Below are 18,944 nucleotides of genomic sequence, written 5' to 3' on the forward strand. Positions count from 1 at the left end.
AGCTGCGCAACGGGACCCGGAGCCACCTGACACAACAGAGGTGGCGAAAGGGAATTAATGCTCCTATGCGCCAGACGCCAACTGAGAAAAGTCAAAAATGTGCCAGGATGAAATGTAATCTCAGTTCAGGAAATGTTGAAATCATTTCTGCAGAAGGTTAAAAAAATAATAATCAGGCTGAGTCAGATACACAGCATGGAAAATTTCAGCCCAAATGTTTATAGTTTAGCGATTGAAAGCAAGCCCTTATAATGCTGTGTTGGGTAAACTTCACTAATCCGCAAAAATTCCAGCTCTACTTGTAACAACAGTAACGGAATCAAAGCTGTATGGATTAAAAGGCACAGCAACATTCGTACGGAGACAAGGGCTATCGTAGCATTAAAAACAATAGGAACAATTGGCACGTGCACCGAGTATCCAAGGAACTCGGGATGTTTTCCAGGCAGGAATTCATCCCATCTCACAATATCCCTGCAAAATATCCAGTGAGCGTTCTTCAGAGAGATGAAGCGAAGGCACAGCAAACAAACAGCACCTTCTTGGGAGTAACAGCGCTGGGGGAAATCAGGAGCGGGGACTCTCCAAAGGAGAAGGGAAGAGAGCCGAGGGGAACACTTACACGAGCACGAGAGCACCGACCCGCTCCCACGGCCACCCAGAGAGGGACATTGAGCGGCCCTGCGCCCTCGGAGGGTCACAACGGCACAAATCCAACACCGCCTGCAGTAGTGTAGAAACTTTTCCAGTAACATGTATAAAACCACCACTTTGAACACCAGAAATATGACATGGGGAGGGCAGGAGCACACAAACCGTGCCATAAAATAAGTGCTTTTGATCTTTTCTAGTCTCATTTTTACTGCATCCAACAAACTGGGTTAATCGGCTTTGCGGAGCCAGGGCAGGTTTTGTCCCCGCCGTCCCCTCTGCTGGGACGGTGACCAAGGCGTTCACAGCTTCACCCTGTGCGCCGCGTTCATTTCGGGGGGGTCAGGGCACTTTGAAGCAACACAAACCTAAATATTCCTGGTAGGCAAAGCGAGGAGAGGAACTGAATTACAATGAACGAGCAGCTGTCACAATATGACCACAGTAACCAAATCAAAATATCAAGCGCTAACCCAGATGAGATTCAAAGGTCACCGCATAAGCCAGCAGCTTTCTTCAGCAGCGCCCGCAACCTCGCTCTAATCCTTGCGGAAAAATGCTCCATTAGGCTACAGGAGGGTTAGCAGCGAGTTACTGTACGTTGTAAAGGGGTTTATGTACTAGCAAGAGATCCCAAGGAGAAGGATGAGGAACATTCCCTAAGAGGGCAGCCGGCAATGGGAGAGGCGATGGGGAGCGATGCTGGATGCGCCGTGCCCGGCGCGGCTACCTGCCCGCACATTGCATCGCATGTTCCAGTACACCCGTACAACACCAGCCCAAGTTGGGTGACTGTCAAGCAGCTCTTTGGTTGTTGCCAAGAGAAAAAGGAGCACGGAAAGGAAACAGTGCGATGTGCAGGTGTGTAACAGCAGTTTACGGGGACCTTCCCCGGGGGGCTGGATGACCCGCCACGAGAAGGGACACCAGACGCACCCGTGGGGAGCGCGACGGGGGAGCTGGTGCTGTGTGTCTGAGCAAACGGTGCTCGGCAGCGCTCAGCACCAGCACACAGCTCGAGTCTGAGCAAACGGTGCTCGGCAGCCTTCAGCACCACCACACTCACACTCCTCCTACAGTCGCCAGCACAGCCGCGGCCGGCGCAGGGTGAGCCGGGGCCCTGCCCGGGCACACCTGGCACGAGCTGTTGGTCGCTCACGTACGCTGGCACACGCGCTGATCTGCAGGGACATCGCTGCCCACACTGCCGGCTGAAATTCCCAAACCTCGTTTAAACCCCCCCCAAAATTCCAGGCTATTTGGGACGCTCCGGCCGGGGGACGGTGGCCAGAACCAACGGGACCTCCCGCAAACACCGGCGCTTCCAGGGTCCCTCATCAGGGTATGACACGGCTCAGCCCGTTCACTGGGCGCCTCCAAACGTGCTTCTATAGGGCAGCATTTCTGAAAGCAAGCAAAACCAGTATGTTCACTAAGGCTGGCAAACACACCGAGAGTGGGGAAGGAGATGTGCATGTAACCCCAGGCACAGAGGGTTCCGCACAGGTGGCAGAGGGTTCCGCACAGGCGGGGCAGAGGGTTCCGCACAGGCGGGGCAGAGGGTTCCGCACAGGCGGGGCAGAGGGTTCCGCACAGGCGGCACAGAGGGTTCCGCACAGGCGGGGCAGAGGGTTCCGTACAGGCGGCACAGAGGGTCCCGCACAGGCAGCACAGAGGGTTCCGCACAGGCGGCACAGAGGGTCCCGCACAGGCGGCACAGAGGGTCCCGCACAGGTGGCAGAGGGTTCTGCACAGGTGGCAGAGGGTTCCGCACAGGCGGCACAGAGGGTTCCGCACAGGCGGCAGAGGGTCCACACAGGCGGCGCAGAGGGTTCCGCACAGGCGGGGCAGAGGGTTCCGTACAGGCGGCACAGAGGGTCCCGCACAGGCAGCACAGAGGGTTCCGCACAGGCGGCACAGAGGGTCCCGCACAGGCGGCACAGAGGGTCCCGCACAGGCGGCACAGAGGGTCCCGCACAGGTGGCAGAGGGTTCTGCACAGGTGGCAGAGGGTTCCGCACAGGCGGCACAGAGGGTTCCGCACAGGCGGCAGAGGGTCCACACAGGCGGCGCAGAGGGTCCCGCACAGGCGGCAGAGGGTCCCGCACAGGCGGCACAGAGGGTCCCGCACAGGCGGCGCAGAGGGTCCCACACAGGTGGCAGAGGGTTCCGCACAGGCGGCAGAAGGTCCCACACAGGCGGCAGAGGGTCCCGCACAGGCGGCACAGAGGGTCCCGCACAGGCGGCACAGAGGGTTCCGCACAGGCGGCACAGAGGGTCCCGCACAGGCGGCACAGAGGGTTCCGCACAGGCGGCGCAGAGGGTCCCACACAGGTGGCACAGAGTCCCGCACAGGCAGCACAGAGGGTCCCGCACAGGCGGCACAGAGGGTCCCGCACAGGCGGCAGAGGGTCCCGCACAGGCGGCAGAGGGTCCCGCACAGGCAGCACAGAGGGTTCCGCACAGGCGGCGCAGAAGGTCCCGCACAGGCGGCAGAGGGTCCCGCACAGGCGGCACAGAGGGTCCTGCACAGGCGGCACAGAGGGTTCCGCACAGGCGGCAGAGGGTCCCGCACAGGCGGCACAGAGGGTTCCGCACAGGCGGCAGAGGGTCCTGCACAGGCGGCACAGAGGGTTCCGCACAGGCGGCAGAGGGTCCTGCAGGCTCTTTGCACATTCCCCAGCCCCCATGGCGTGACTTAAGAAGGGAGTGTTGAAATTTCCATGCTTTTTTTGGCCGATGTTAGACCCTCTAAAACTGCTGTAACCATGTTTTGTACGTGAATCCATACAAATGACTACAAGCTCCAACATCGCCCCGTATGTTGAACAACTCGCAAATATTTCCCAATATGAAAAGACAAGGCATATTTCAGGGACATATATAAGAGCTGAAGAATGATATATCGCAGTTGAGCCCCGTGTTTGTTTTGGCGCGCGTTCAACCCTTTAAAGCGAAGCGTTGGGTTAGTTCATTGACAACGGCAGAAGAAGGGTGTGATCTTGGCCGAGCAGAAACATTACTAATATTTTTACATCATCTATTTACTTTAACCAAACTCATTCATCAAGCGTAATTAAAGAAAGTAGCTATCATTCACTTACAAATAATTACAGCCTCTCCGCGCGCGCCGCCGTCTTTAAAAAGCCACCTTCCCACCCTTAGGCCGAGTACAATCGGCCCCAAAACGCACGCCAGGGATTTAAGCCCTCGGAATTCTCTTTCTGGTTCACTTATCCCCCTTTCAACAACGCGGCCACGTTAGGAAATGCGATTTCTTACTTTGTATTCTGGAATTGACAAAGGGAGGAGAGAGATTGTCGTGCGACCCAAGGTCTCTGCTCGCCATATGATCATAGTGAGTCCCATCGCCATAGTTCTGTTGACAAATTGGGAAAAAAAGACAATTTTACAAGTTGAAAAGGCATTTCGCGAAACCTACAGGTCCCTACTTCCCTTCCCTTCCCTTCCCAGTGTGAAGTGGGCTGTAAGAAATATCACTGCCTTGATTGCTTTCCCCTATTGATTCTGCTGGAAGCGACATGTTCCGGAGCGGTTTTAAAGCTGTTTCAAATGTTTATTTCATTAGTACTTGACTTTGCTTTGCTGTGTGGATAATCCCGAATGGGCGACTGACATGAGGCGCCTCAAATTTGGTGCTGTAGCATCCAGCATCAAGCTCTTAGCATCAAAGTCTTCCTGCCCTTAACGTGCAAGAAGAGCAAAGAAATACTTCTTTTCACGTTTTGCTTTTTAAATCTATTTTTATGTAGAAATTTGCTACATTCATGCACTGGCCTATAAAAAAATCAATCAGAAATTAAACTACAACTATTGGCCAAGGGCAGCAGTTCTGTAATGTTTTGTTTCTTCGGGTCGGAAGAACTCACGAGCAACTAATTCTCCCGACGTGGAAATACCATCATCATTCCACAAGGCGGGAGGGAGAGAGAGGTCAGGCTGTCTGCAGCACAACCCCGCGACTCAATGCGCGGTCCTGATTGAAACCGCACAATTCTTCCCGGGCTCGTGCTCTTTTCTTTATATCTCCAAACTTAATTGTGCGCTCACATTCAAGTTTTTGCATGCATAAATAATTGTGTGTGCAAATTTCGAAGTGACTTTTCAAAACGTTTTTCCCTCGGAAGCAATACAAGTGTCAAGTTAAAAAAAAGGGATAAAAATACAGGCGACAGATGCGAGCGGTAATGACGTAATGGATGCTAAGCAGCACGGAATAAGAAAAGGTGTCGGGGGGGGACCCCCTGCGCTGACCCCCGTTGAAGACCCCCAGGGGAAGGACGGGGCAGGATGAACAGGGAGCCGCTTCTCCTCCACACTCGCTCCAGGGCACGGCGCTGCTCGCCAGCCCCGATCCTTCCCGTTAATTAGAAAACAATTAAAGAGCAATTTAAACAAACTGCTTAAATAAGGGCAGAAGTAAGAGCAAAGGCACTTTTTGCCCAGCGTTAAGTGTTCTTCATGCGTTTGCAGGGAGTAAACACAAGTAATCATCGTGGTGCTGAAGCACAAGGCATGCCCAGCCAGGGAGGGGAGCCAGGATGCTCCGGTGTGGGAGCCGGGATGCTCTGGTGTGGGAGCCGGGATGCTCTGGCCAGAAAGCCAGGATGCTCCGGTGTGGGAGCCAGGATGCTCCGGTGTGGGAGCCAGGATGCTCTGGCTGAGGAGCTGGGATGCTCCGGTGTGGGAGCCGAGATGCCCCGGTGTGGGAGCTGTGATGCTCTAGTGTGGGAGCTGCGATGCTCTGACCACGGACCTGGGATGTGCTGGTGTGGGAGCTGGGATGCTCTGACCACGGACCTGGGATGCTCCGGTGTGGGAGCCGGGATGCTCTGGCCAGGGAGTTGGGATGCTCCGGTGTGGGATTGGAATGCTCTGGTGTGGGAATCGGGATGCTCCGGTGTGGGAGCCAAGGTGCTCCGGTGTGGGAGCTGGGATGCTGTGGTGTGGGAGCCGGGATGCTGCGGTGTGGGAATTGGGATGCTGCAGTGTGGGAGCCGGGGTGCTGCAGTGTGGGAGCCGGGGTGCTGCGGTGTGGGAGCCGGGGTGCTCCGGTGTGGAAGCTGGGATGCTCCAGTGTGGGAATCAGGATGCCGTGGCCAGGGAGCCGGGCTGCAGGGGGGCTCAGAGGACAGGGACAGCGCAGCCCCCACCGCGCTGCTCGGCAGCGGCTCGGGCCGCACGGCACAGCTGCTCTACTGGAAATAGCATTTCATCCCCACCGAAGTAACCGGCATCCCAGCCCGGAGGTGTCCAAAGAATGTGGAGAATCATTGAGAGCCGCAATCGAAATGACTGACTCCAGCTGTCTCGCAGAGCTCGGCAAGCGCCGCGCGTCGCCGCGCCAGAGCGGCTCCGTGTCCGCGTCCCCCGCGGGACCCACCGCACGGGGGAGCGGAGGTGTGGGGGACAGCCCCGGTGGCCCCTTCTCCAGCTTCACTGCCCAAATCTTGGCCCGTGGGGTGGCCGTGGAGCCCCCACGGGCAGAGGAGCTGCCCACAGCCTCTCCTCGGCTCTGCTGACACCGCGACCCCCGAATCCCTGCAAAGCCGACCGTGGGAAGGGAGGAGCGGGCACAACACTCTGCGGCACCCGCTGTCTCAGGGGTGGAGGTGCCTCATACAGCCCAGCAAGGAAAATGGTTAATTAATATTCTCGCCACCTGTTCGAGGTAGTGGAGCAGGTGCCAAATTCAATCACAGGATCAAGTTTGAATGTTGAGGAATTAAAAAAAAAGGCAATTTTAAAGACAGACTAGGGCTAACTTTGCATGCCCGTTTTTCTATGCAATCAGGTGTAAAACTCATATTTAAGATTGGAAATTTACATATGCAGGAAGTCTGGTTTGGGGAAAAAGATTAGATATACTTACCCTGGATGGACTAGGATGTCCTGTATTCCCCCAGGACCCTGAGCTAGTTCTGTCTTCTACATCTAGGGACAAAAAAGTTCTTTAGGCTTTATTGCAATAATTCTTTCCTTTTGTATAGGCACTTTTAAATTAATGTTTCAAATTAATCTCCTGTTGCCTTTAATTAAGAATCAGGCACAGGGCTACTACGATGGTAGTGGCTTCTGACCCACCGCTTAAATGAACTCATTTAAATTCACAGCAGAAATGAACCAGACCCTGAGGATCCCGAGGGCTGAGAGCACCGCGGCTCCAGCAGCGCCTGTCTCCGCGCTTCCCGACGTGCTGCTCCGGAGCAGCCACGGGCCCACCCGCATCTCCAGCGCAAACCCGGCTCTTGTCAAACAGGAAAAGCAAAGCCTGGCAAAGCAGATGAGAGCTCGTGGTTCCCGTGAGGCGTGTTTGGGGAAATCAATGCTCCCCGCACCGCCTCCTTCGGGCTTCAGCTCCGGAACCAGCATCTCAGGCAAGAGAAAAGCCCATTCCTGAAGTGAAGCACAGAGATTTCTGTCCTGTTCTCTCTCATTTGACAGAAAATTCCTGGCAGCCGTGGGGTGGGAGACCCTCCAGCACCATTCTGGGTGGTTTTACCTGTCTTCCCCTCCATCGCTAGACTGCAACACCACATTTTCCTCCCCAAACCCAGGTTGTGAAGCCATTCTGCACACGGACGCTCTCCACCTCTCACAGCTCCCATCGTTGCTTTGCTGATGCCGCTGTTTTTATGCCCCTTCCCCAAGTCTTTCCTTTGCTAAACGAGTTGGGGGTCTCCAAGAGTTTCCCCTTGGCTGAGAACTGAACGTACCAGCAGCCCAGCGAGGCACCCGCACCTGGTTTAATGGGAGCTGTGAATAATGCCACTGAAATCACAGTTCACTCCGCTGTTAATTCAAATCAATGAGATCACTCATGTTCTACATTAAGCACATCCTTTAGTACATCGGTGGACCGGGCCAGGCTGCTTAAATCCATTACCTTTTTTTGCTTAGAGTATTTTAAATCTCAGGAAATGTGGTTGACATTGATCTGTAACAGCATTATTGCACGTTTCAGTGCGATTTTCCACCTTACTCCTGTGTACCCACTGGCATCCTAATGAAATATGAATATTGCTCGCTTTTGCCATGCACAAACAGGAGCTTTCATTTAACTGGAGATATATACATATTTAGGGTCAGCGGGGGCTCCACGTGGCCCAGAATCCGACATGGGCATCGGCACTGGGATATACGGTACTGGGACCAAGTCTGGTTGATTTCCAAAATATATTAAAACAAAATAAACCACACACGCAAAACCAAAACAATAAACCCCACACATTTGTATAGTTTAATACTTTGCCCCGATTGCAATTCCTGTTATCTCAATAACAGATGAACGTGTTAATAGCACAAGGCACTCTTAGGTAAATATTTAATTAAGCTCCAGAAAAAAGAAAGAAAATGAGTATAATTTACCTGACAGATCAGATCAAGCATTCTATTAGGTTAATTAGGCATATTTTTAAAAATCATTTGTGTTATGTAACAGGCAATTAACTGTGTAGAGCCCCCATCCACTGAAAACCAGTGGCTATTACCCCCTGACTTTGATGGGCACAATCCCACCCTCGAGCATCCCAGTTCCAAACTGCACCTCTATATAACAACCTTCAGTTATTAATGTATAGAACAACCTTCAGTTATTAATGTTTATAATGACCTGCAGTTATGGATGTACGTCTTTTTTATGAAGAGCCAGCTAATAGCAGTCTAACCTCACACAGCAACTCTCTAACACTTGTCTACACTCCCAAATTTCCACCCGCCTCCAATTGGGCTGAAACTCCCATGTAACGCTCAGGTTCTTCCACCAGAGCGAAAAGTTCCGGACTGCGATCAGAAAAGGCCGAGCGATGGCTCTTGTGCCTTATCTTCGGGTGTCGCGTCTTAGCTTTCCACCAATTTTCTTTGTATTGAGACTTAAATGTGCAAACTACACTATATTACTCTGCAAAACATCAATGAGAAGGCTTAATTAAGTAACACTGACAGATAAATCCATTTCTTTCGCAGTAATCAAATCAAAGCAGGTTGACATAACACAGGAACTTAATACGGTTATTCCCTCGTAATTGGAAAAAGGCCCTTTACTTCTCATTAAAGCAATCTTCTGGGTATTGGCATAATAAGAAGGCTCAGGGCTTTAATACTGCCCTATAAAAGCCCCAAGATACAGACCCCTTAAGCAAACATGCCAGATTATCTAATTCCTCGATCACAGTGGAACATGTAGTTATTGTTTTAAACTACTAATTCTTTATCTCAGCTCCAGACAAAAAGAAGGAACTCGGTCTAAAGCAGGGAACACCAAGCCCTATCAAAACGCACGCTCCAGCGTTTTCCAACAACCCCACCGCCTTCAGCTGGGAAATGGAGAGCTCAGCGAGATGAAAAATGTTCTCAGACATCAAGAGTTGCAAAGAGCGAATAACCCCCCCCGTTCCATCGCACGCGTGCGTTTCCTCGGCGGAAGCTGCGGTGCTGAGCAGATGGGCTCTTGTCTCTTCTCATACGGCTCACGCGGCTCCTCGTGGCGTGACCAGCGAGCCACCCACAGCCAAAAGCCACCGACTCCTGACCCTCCGAGCAGCCCCACTCCAACCCGAGGGGAAGAACCCGCGCTAATTGCTACCTACCTCATCTCGCCCAGTTTACTAATAATTTAGCATGACAGATCTTGCGAGAAGCTTTGTAAGCTCCTAAACCTAATTCCGGAAATTTATTATGTGCCCTGTAAGTACCGCCACTTAGGTAATTAGGCCAGTGAAACCCTAATGACACCAAAGTCAATGCAAAATTCTCCAGTGACTTATTCTCAGAGCCTGGATTTATCCCAGAGTGCACAAACTCCAACACGTATGTAATTTTCTCCAGAATGCGGCTCCTGTAAATTAACCTCACTTCATCACGGGCATTAGAACGCGACACGACAAAAAGCAAATCAGCACGGACAGATGTGGTCAGTTTTGCAGAATACGACTCACGCGCAATTAATACGGCGGGATTTGAACAGCGTAACTAAAGCCTCACTCAGCATCTCGGACGTTCCACCTACAAGTCAAACTGGTGTTTGAGCACTTTAAGCAAAGGACCTGAGCAAAGCAAATGCAACTGAATCTAGAAAAGATGTTCGGTCTGCAGCGTGAGTTTGGCTGGATTCAGATCGTATGATCTCCTAAAATCGCATGCTAGGAAATTACACTCTCATGCTTCACTCTGGTAAATGGTAACGTGGGTATTGCTGCCGTTTTGCTCCTAGAAAGGCAGTTGGGTAAATAAAAAAGAATCTTTAAAAAAGCTTCTGGTTCTCAGCATCGTTCTGAGCAGCATCTTGAGCAGTTTGATGAGAAAATCCTCCCCCAAGCTTTGCACAAAACCCAGAGCACACTCCCAAGCTCTGGCCAAACCAGCACACTCATGGAAGTCAATAGAGAGGCATATACATATATATATATATATATTGTTTTCATCAGGTAAACCTCCTCGCTATGGAAAGACGGGTGAAATTCTTCTGCGGGAGTTTTCCATTTGATTTCAATTGGGACTAAAACGTCATCTCTGGTGTTTGTGTTCCCTTGGTTGGGAATAACCACGATTTCATGTTTAACACGGCAATGTTGGGAGAAGCAGCACAATGGCCATCACGGCATTGAACAAATGTAGCAATGGTGGTGCTGAGCAAGCAGCCCGCACCGGGAAATCTGCCCTTTCTCTGCCCGCTTCACCGCAAGAAAGACACAACCACGGGCTTTTCGTTTCTTGTTAACACAGTGCTAGGCTGGATTCTTGTAAAGGATCTGCATAAACCACATATCAAGCCAATAATTCTTGAAGAACAGTCATTTAATGTGCGTAATTGCAAAGTAATATTTACTGATACAATGATTCGTCTTTGTGGCTCTGAAATAGAACTGCGTTGCTGTAAGTCCAAAATAACATAACAAACTTGGAAAATATTTTAACATACAGGAGCATAAAAATACTTAAATTGATGACATTTTCAGATTTGAATTTTATCTTCAAGGAAAAAAGAACAAGTAGTTTATTAACCAATGAAGGTAAGTTTCTGTGGGATTTAACAGCCAAAATATCCTCAAACGAGAAGGAAAAGGACCGAGGTCTCAACGTGAAACAGACCTTTTGCACACACGCCAGCATCTCTCATTGGATCTCCTGTTGGGTCCAAAGTGCGAAGGATGGGGACAATCCCGGGCTCTGATTGTGGTTATCACACTCAGACAAGCACAAGAACCAGGAGCTCGGGCACTGCAGTTTCCCTTGGAGCTCCAAGGCACCTTAGGAACAGTCCAGCAGATCCTGCTCGCACAGACCGAGCTCAACACACCCGCTCTGGGGACTGACATCTTTTCTGCTCTTTGCTTTTTCAAAAGAATTTCACGTTTTTTAAGAACTATGTTTTTTAAGAACTAAATAAAAAGCGAGCTCAACGAGAAAGGACAAAATCCAGAAGAAGGATAAAAGAGCAGCAGATCAAGGGAAGAACGAGCCGGTCAGCTCAAGGGCCGGCGTATTTAAACGCACACCCACTGATGTAAGATGTTTGAAGATTTTGCTCTAAATGTCATACGGTAAGAAGGCTCTGGAGAGGGAGGTGCTGTGGAGGAAGGGCAGGTGAAGGTGAGCGAGCAGAGAAGGAGCCAGGAGATGGGGACGGGGCCGACGGCACAGACTGGGATGGGGCATGGACACCAGGGGTGGAAACCGCGACCTGAGATGGGAGACAAGCCGGGGATTAGAGAGATGGAAGACATGGAAGATGATGAGAGAGGTGGGAGATGATGAGAGAGATGGGAGACAATGAGAGAGATGGGGGACAAGACGGAGACCGATGAGGAGGGACGCAGTTCAGCCCACGGGGCGGCAGAACCCGCACCGCGTCAACCCATAATCAACAGACCAACCACGAGTCCATTGGCCCTTCCCCGAGAGCCGGGTGGAGAAAGCACGGGTTCAAAATGGGGAATTCCTATTACTTCTTTGAGAAACAATTTCCTATGGGTTTGCTCAAGGGATTAGATGCAGAGCTTTAGGTGTTTTTCAGACCAGCTGCCAGATATATGCAACGCACTTCAATGGCTGCCGTTAAAGCCACACATAATTGGAAAATTCGTTTGAATCAGACGGTCATTTTACTTTCTGCCCGAATTTCCAAGGTCTGTACAAATACCCACGGACGGTCGCCACTCGACAGCATTTGCCATCAACCACCAACAGTGTCAACAAATCTAAAGGGTTCTCCATCTCGACATTGCTAACAAAGGATCGCGCTGTCCGGCCGCGGTGAGCTCACAGACCCTCCCATTGTCCCCAGGGTGTGACACAAGCTCTTCTCCAGCACACACACGGCACGGAGGCCGTGCCTGCATTTCACATGACTTTCACACATCCACTCCATCTGCCCAGCTCCGGCATTTAACCCGTTTCTAGCAGATCTGCTGGAAATACAAGCAGATAGTGAGAAAAAGTCTATGTTCTAGTTATATTGTCCTTTCCTGCTTATCGGGTTGATTCTGTTCTGGTTTTGGATAGTTGGGGGCAGGGAGTGCTGTGGGAAAAGGGTTTCCTGAGAAAAATGGCTCTTTTATTTACTTTAACATGAGAGGAGATGAAGTTTAGTAGGAAAGCGTCTGCTTCTCAGGACTCTTTGAGTTACAAAATGAACATGGTTTATAAACGGTGGTAATCTAATTAATTTACTGTATATTCATATATAGTCTATAGTAAAGTACTTCATTTTTACTTGAACCCAACAACCTAGAGCACTCCAGAGTTATAATTAACCACACTTGCTGCAGGCAAAGTGCGTATGTTCTACACCATGACCTAAAAATATGTAAGGGTAGATTTGCTTAAGCTCTCCTTGTGTAACACATTATGAAGGTCTTGGTACAAGGCAAATGGACATTTCAGTTTCAAATGAGTCACCAAAGGCGATGGTGGAAACCTGGATGAGAAGCAACCTACGGCCAGGCCACTTGTGATGGGACCAGGAGACAATGGTGGGCTTGGCTTCTCTTACAAACGACAATGACCTCAACCATTCACTGCACGGCACCCCAAGCTTCTCTGCACAGACACTCGGACGCTCATCTCAGCTATGGAGCACCCGGAGCCAAAGGTCACCTTATTTTAACACTTTGTTCTTTGAGCTTCTAAATAAATACATTTTCCAATGGGTTTTTTTGCACCGGAAAATTTTTGCCATGAAATATTAATCCTAAGGTTTGTGTCCTCAGTACGAACTCCCTGCACAAGGATCCCAAATCTTTTTGGGAAGGCAGAAACACCAAGAGAAATGAGAGCAAAGAGCACATTGAGTCCCCATCCCTGGAGGTTGACCAGGAGGCTCTCGGGGACATGGGCTGGGCTATGGTTGGACTCCATCACCCTAAAGGTCTTGTCCGACCCAAATGATTCTGGGAGTGCCCAGCAGCTCCTCGCTCTTTCCTCCTTTTTTCCTGCAGTTTACGGATGGATCAGATTTAACTCTTAATTAACAGATACAATATACGAGGAGTTTGACTTACAAGAAGCACCCCTCTCACAAATGGCTAAAATAAGCTGAATAATGGTATGAAGCAGCATTTAATAATTTGCTCCCCAGTCCCACAGCGGTAGTAATCTCATTAAGAGCTGGCGGCAGCGCTGCGATATATCACAGCAATGTGGGGAGGGCACCGCGCTCCACGGCGAGCAAAGAACAACCAGGTTACGCTCTGCTCCTCTGCCCTAAGGAGATTATCGCATGGAATGAGCCAGCCCAGGAACTCGGAGCATCATGTAGACAACAGCACCTTCAGCACGATACCTACCCTCAGAAAAAGCTATCTGCCCTGACCCAAAAAGAAAAACATGCCAAGAAATGTGTTCTTCAACTTGATACCGGCAAGTTAACTACACAACATTAAATGCAAATACAGAAGAGACCCAACGCCTCCAGCAGAAACCAGGGGAAGAAGCGGGAAGACGAGCATTTTCAAAATGAGGTAATAAGTTTAGGTGCTGAAATAGCTCATTAAAAACTTAATCCAGGTACGTCTATAAACACGAGGGTCCTGGCACCTAAATAGAGCTGAACCAGGAGAGCCCGACCTGTAGCAACACTGAGGGCACAGGCACCTGGAACAGGGAGCCCTGCAGGCTGGGCTGACAAACCATCCCCATTACAAACAAAGCTGGCATTTGTTTTCACTCGCATGCAGTTGTGCTCTGAGCCCCCACTCCTGCAGCAGCAGCCCTGCCCTGTGACAACAAAATGAAGCATTACAGAAATGCAGACTTTATTTTCCACTTAGGAGCAGGAAATGAGTTCAGTGACGGGCTCGTTCCCTTTGAGCGGGAGCGCAGCTGCCGGAGCTGCTCCTGTCTACACTGCGCGGTGCTCTAAACCAGATTTGCTGCAGACCACAGCAGCAGCTGCTCCGCGGCCTCTCCGGCCACCACACGACTGCTCCGTTCCCAATATTTATGCTTCTTGGAAACACAAGGATTAGCGGGGAATGTGCAACTGGAAAAAATTGAGGTAAAAAAGCAAAAAAGAAAACAAGAGCCCAAAGCCAACCTGCGCAAATGCAGTTCAGCCCGTCCCAGATGATACCCAGTGCAGGGAATAACAGCCCCTGTCCTGATTGCAAACCATGCGCAGCTGCTGAAAGGGAAAGCAAACTAAACAGAAGAAAAACAGCTAATGAAACTAAAGGACATTTCCTGCTAAACTTGTAATCTTGGGAGAACAGCGCTTTAATTTAAGCCTATTTTAAAATGACTTCATCTATATGAAAATTACATTAAAACTGCCCTAGATGTATTTGCATTTAAAGCGTATTATGACAGCCCTTAGCAAACAGTTTCTATTTACCGGACACTTGCTGTCGTAAGACAATCCATATGTTTCTGGGCAGAGAGTATCAACTGACAAGGGAAAAAATCTACTAGAAATCCATTGTAGAGAAGTTCTAAGTGATCTATTCCAGTTGAATTTAGGGGGGAGAAAGGGCCTGGGGCAGCCCAGCCATGTCATCAATGCCCCACATTTCAAATTTGGGTTGCAATTCTGCAATTCTCCACAACCCTAAAACCCTATTATTTGTGAGCCCCAATTATTTCAGTGTGACGGCTAAAAGAGCTCCTCAATACAATCTCATATGAAAACGCCTGTTCGTTCTCATAGTTACTCGTAGGCATTCAGCAAAGCGCACGTTCGGCAGCTCGAGCTCTGCTCAAGCCACCCATAAAGCATTATTGAGAGATCACTGCCACATGAACGGTGCCAAAGGACAATGTGTTCGCGCTCAACACTCTCCTGAGATTATTTGTAATATTATAATGCCACTAAACCCAGAAATCTCAATTTTTCTCCCCAAATTCATATTTCCAAACCTTCCATGAACGCTTTTTAGGCTTCCCTTGACCCACCTGTTCTGAAGCCGCTCAAGCCCCCGTATGAAAAGCCACAGAGATCCAGTAAGATTTGCTAATAAAACAGGTTTCAAGCACTCAACTCAAAGAAGATGGAACAAAAGCATTGCAATGTTGGTCAAGAACAGTCTTTTCTACCTTTTATCTGATATCTTAATGTACACTGTACATAGAAAGTATTAAATATCAGGACATCCACAAAAGTGGATGTTTAAAGGCTTTAAAAATCAGTCCCGTGATGCGAGAGCTGCATTTTAAGCATTTCCTGCGCCGGCAGAACACGTGGGGTCAGTTCTAAGGCAACATGTGCTGTTTAACTCACCAGCACGTCCCCCAGTTCAGCTGGAACGCTTGGCTAATGGAAAACAAAACGCACCTGCAATCATATGCCCTCTTAAAGAAAGGATAAATAAGTATGTATATATACACATATATCAACTGAGCACGTTTCAGGAGAAAAAAAAAAGAAGAAGATGAGCAAATGACTACATGTCATGGCTTTTTCACCATTTAATATTTACCTAAGGAAAAGTCTATTTGTCTTCAACGATGCCACAAACTACTGATGGTGTATTTGGATCAGGGCACTAGGTAGCAAAAGTAAATGTTTTCTTCTTATTCCAAGCTGTGTAAAATCAAGTGCGTATTCCACCCTGGATTTTGCTCAGGCTCTTTGGACAGGAAACTTCCCTCACGCCACCCGAAAATGAACATAACGCACTGGAAACGTCCAGACAGGGAACAGCACAACAGGTTATGATGACAACTGAATTGTAACGCTTCGAGCGCCTCCTGACTAATTCCGCATTGTAATAGAAAAGCTTTAAAAAAAAGAAAGGATGACATCCACGTGAACGCCAAATTAATTCATTATGATCAGTGCTACCACAATGAACGCCAAATTAACTCGTCACCGTAGGACACACAAAGCCCTGCCCACGCGTTATACGGGCTGACAGAAAAGAACAGGATGCCCGTGCTCGGCAGATACAGGACGCATGACCTTCCCTGCACATGGTGTCCGTCTGTCCGTCCGTCCATCCATCCATCCATCCATCCATCCATCCATCCATCCATCCATCCATCCATGCTGGGCACATTCTTCTGGTCTTAACCACCATGGGCTGCCCTCCTCTGCCCATCAAACCTCCTTGACGCTTCTCCAGGGCTGAACTCCATAAGGGCAGCGGTGGCTTGGGAAGCAAAGCCTGGGCAGCGAGGGCGCTGAACCCCCAAGGCTCTGCATCCCCCATTTTCCAGCCTGGCCACAAGAAACGCACCGGGCTCCCACTCCCACTGCTCCCGAGAAAACCACCATTCCTTTGCAAAACCTCATTAGAAGAAAAATAAGTGTAAAAACACCCTGGAAGGGCAGGATGGAGACTGTCGAGTGTCTCGTCCTCCTTGCTCACCCCTTTGGTGAACATTCGGGAATGCAGGGGCTCCCATGGCGAAAGATGCCAAAAGAAGCAGCTTTGGTGCATCGTTGGAAATCCTCTGTCTTTAGATCATCATTCAAGTCATCTTAATAAATTGTAAGGACTATTGGAGATTGCTGCTGAGATTTAACCCTTGGGAAGAGCCCGTGCCTTTCTGAAGGGTGTGTTTAGCCAATTCTGTATGGGTTATTCAAAAAGAAATCATGCTTAAAGGTATCCTTCGAAATGAAGTTAGGGCATTGAAAACCGCAGAGGTGTGCAGGTGAACAAGTGATGTCCCTCCACCGGCCAGCACACTCGGCCACGTCCCACTGGAATATGTTACGCCACTCCCGTGAACTATTTTTTCCCGTTACATACCTTAACGGTACTGAGGGAAAAACAACCACGGGCTCAAGAGCTGGAAACTTTCCACCCACCACGTCCAGATCGGAGCTCCTGCCTCCCTCCCAGCTACTGAATTTGTTAATAGAAGGGTTTGCCAGCAGAACCCGCCGCTTCTCCCTTCCCTGGCACAATCTATTCTAACATACGTGTTCACTTGGGAAAAACCTAAACCAAGAGAGGTCAGTTTAATGAAAAGAGACTGACACAATGGAAGCAGCTAGGAGATATCTTCTTGTATCCCAACTGCTATTTCTTCCATTCTTTAGGGGTATTTGTATTCCCAATATGACATAAACCCCAAACTATTTTTTTGTACACAAAGCACCGGTACAAACACAAGAATCTCAGCGTTATGAAGTCAACAGATTTTCCCCACCTAATTTATTCAAGGTTTCTCTTTTTGAAAAATAAATCACTTAAAATTTCAGCTCTAGTGGCAAAAGGTTTATTGGTCTTTGTACTTCATTACAGGTTTTTTATTAAGTCCTGTTTGTTCTTTTGAGTAGCAAATAAAACTACTGAAAAGGGCAGGTTGGTTTGTAAAGGAGACAGATATGACCTGCAGGGAACACGTTTTACTGGAGTGAAATAAACTGAGGAAACAGTTTGCAGATTAAAAACCCCTTAAAAGGAAGCAGCATCTTTAAAAAGAGCAAAAGCAAGCGGTGCTGAGGAAAGCAGCCGGGAGGAGGACGCGCTGGTGCCTTCATCCCGCTGCTCTGATGGTGCGAGGACGGGCGCCAGGACGGGGACCGTGCTCTGCGGGTCCAGCACAGCCAGCACACGGGTGTGCACACACGTGTATACACACACACGCACACAAACGCGTATTCACGCTCTTTCCAAAGTGATGGAAGGTGAGGGGAAGCGCTGGCCTCGCCAGCCCCGTGCACGTGTGCTCTGCCGTGTTCTCTCGTGGGGCTCCCACTCCTGCCCTGCCCACGCAAGCTCCCAAACCCGCCGATAACACCCAGGACAACGAGTGACACAACCCTTCCCCATCTCCTCTCATCCCAGGCAAGGCAGCAGCGTTTCCTTACTCTTTCCAGCCAACTAACCCAGCATATCCTTCTCTCCCGCTTTTTGTGGTGCTTGCCCTTACGGTTGTGTTCTGATGCCCTGCACGATGTTTCACAAGCAAACAAGAGGGATATGCACAAGGACTGCCAACCTTCCATTTGAAAGTTTCCATTAATGGAATTGACCGTGTTTACCTAACTTCCTGCTGTTCAACTTATTTCATATCCTCGTATCTTTCATCCGAGCCATTTCCCCTTCCAAGAACAGAACAGCCCCTTCCCAAGGGCACGGGACGCAGTGGGTTGTGTGCAGCAAACGCTCTGCTTTGGGCTCTCCCTGTCGCCTCCTGCCCCCGAGAGCCGCACTGTCCCCAGTCACTGTCCCCAGCCAGAGGCGGCTTTCCCAGCAGCAGCAGCGCTGTCCATTGATCTGCATTGGATCCATTTCCCAGATGGGAAACGATTCCCGTATCGCAGCCTCGGCGCTTGCGCTCTGCGGCTCCTTGGGATGAGCGTCCGGAGCAGCAACACCTAGTGGTGCTGGGCTGGGTGCTGAGCCCGCAGTGTCCCTCGGGCACGGCAGGAACGGTGGCTCCTCCGCTTCCATCCACGGGATCCCCTTCGCACACGTCACAGGGCAGCGTGAGGCTGGAAATGGGGAGGGCAGCCGTGTAGGAACAGACAGGGCAATCGCCGCCCCAAGGTGACATACCCGTTTGTCAAAGCTCAGATCACTCAGAGCTTGAGTTCTGGTTTGGGTCCGCTACCTATGTACCATATATACAATTAAATCATCACAAAACCTACAGATTTATATATACGCCACACAAAAATGCACACACAGAGATGAACGGAAATCCGACAGATAACAAAATACAACTTTGCATGCATTGCATAACAAGCCTACTTTATGAGCACTAAGTTTTCTGTGTTCTCCCCTAAGAACAAGCAATTATGAAGGTGAAGAAAGGTAATGGCTTTAAAACAACACGCTAATCCCAATATTAGTGCCTTGGAAAGGGAAAACTGCCAGGGAT

The 18,944-nt window shown here is 49.8% G+C and overlaps 1 protein-coding gene across 14 annotated transcripts in view; it reads right to left on the reverse strand.

The window, feature by feature from the left end:
- Window positions 1–18,944, reverse strand: part of TCF4 (transcription factor 4) — a 170,425-nt gene that overhangs the window by 111,090 nt on the left and 40,391 nt on the right. For 12 of the 14 annotated variants that reach the window (XM_082075361.1, XM_082075365.1, XM_082075362.1 and 9 more), the window contains 2 exons: window positions 6,544–6,605; window positions 3,933–4,029 (listed from right to left, as the gene is read on the reverse strand). The exons of the other annotated variants lie outside the window; for them this stretch is intronic. In XM_082075361.1, the coding sequence (XP_081931487.1) occupies window positions 3,933–4,029; window positions 6,544–6,605 (159 nt within the window). The remainder of the gene's footprint in view (window positions 1–3,932; window positions 4,030–6,543; window positions 6,606–18,944) is intronic. 14 annotated transcript variants of the gene reach the window in all.

This window comes from Streptopelia decaocto (assembly GCF_964273445.1).
Source record: "Streptopelia decaocto genome assembly, chromosome: Z".
NCBI lineage: Eukaryota > Metazoa > Chordata > Aves > Columbiformes > Columbidae > Streptopelia > Streptopelia decaocto.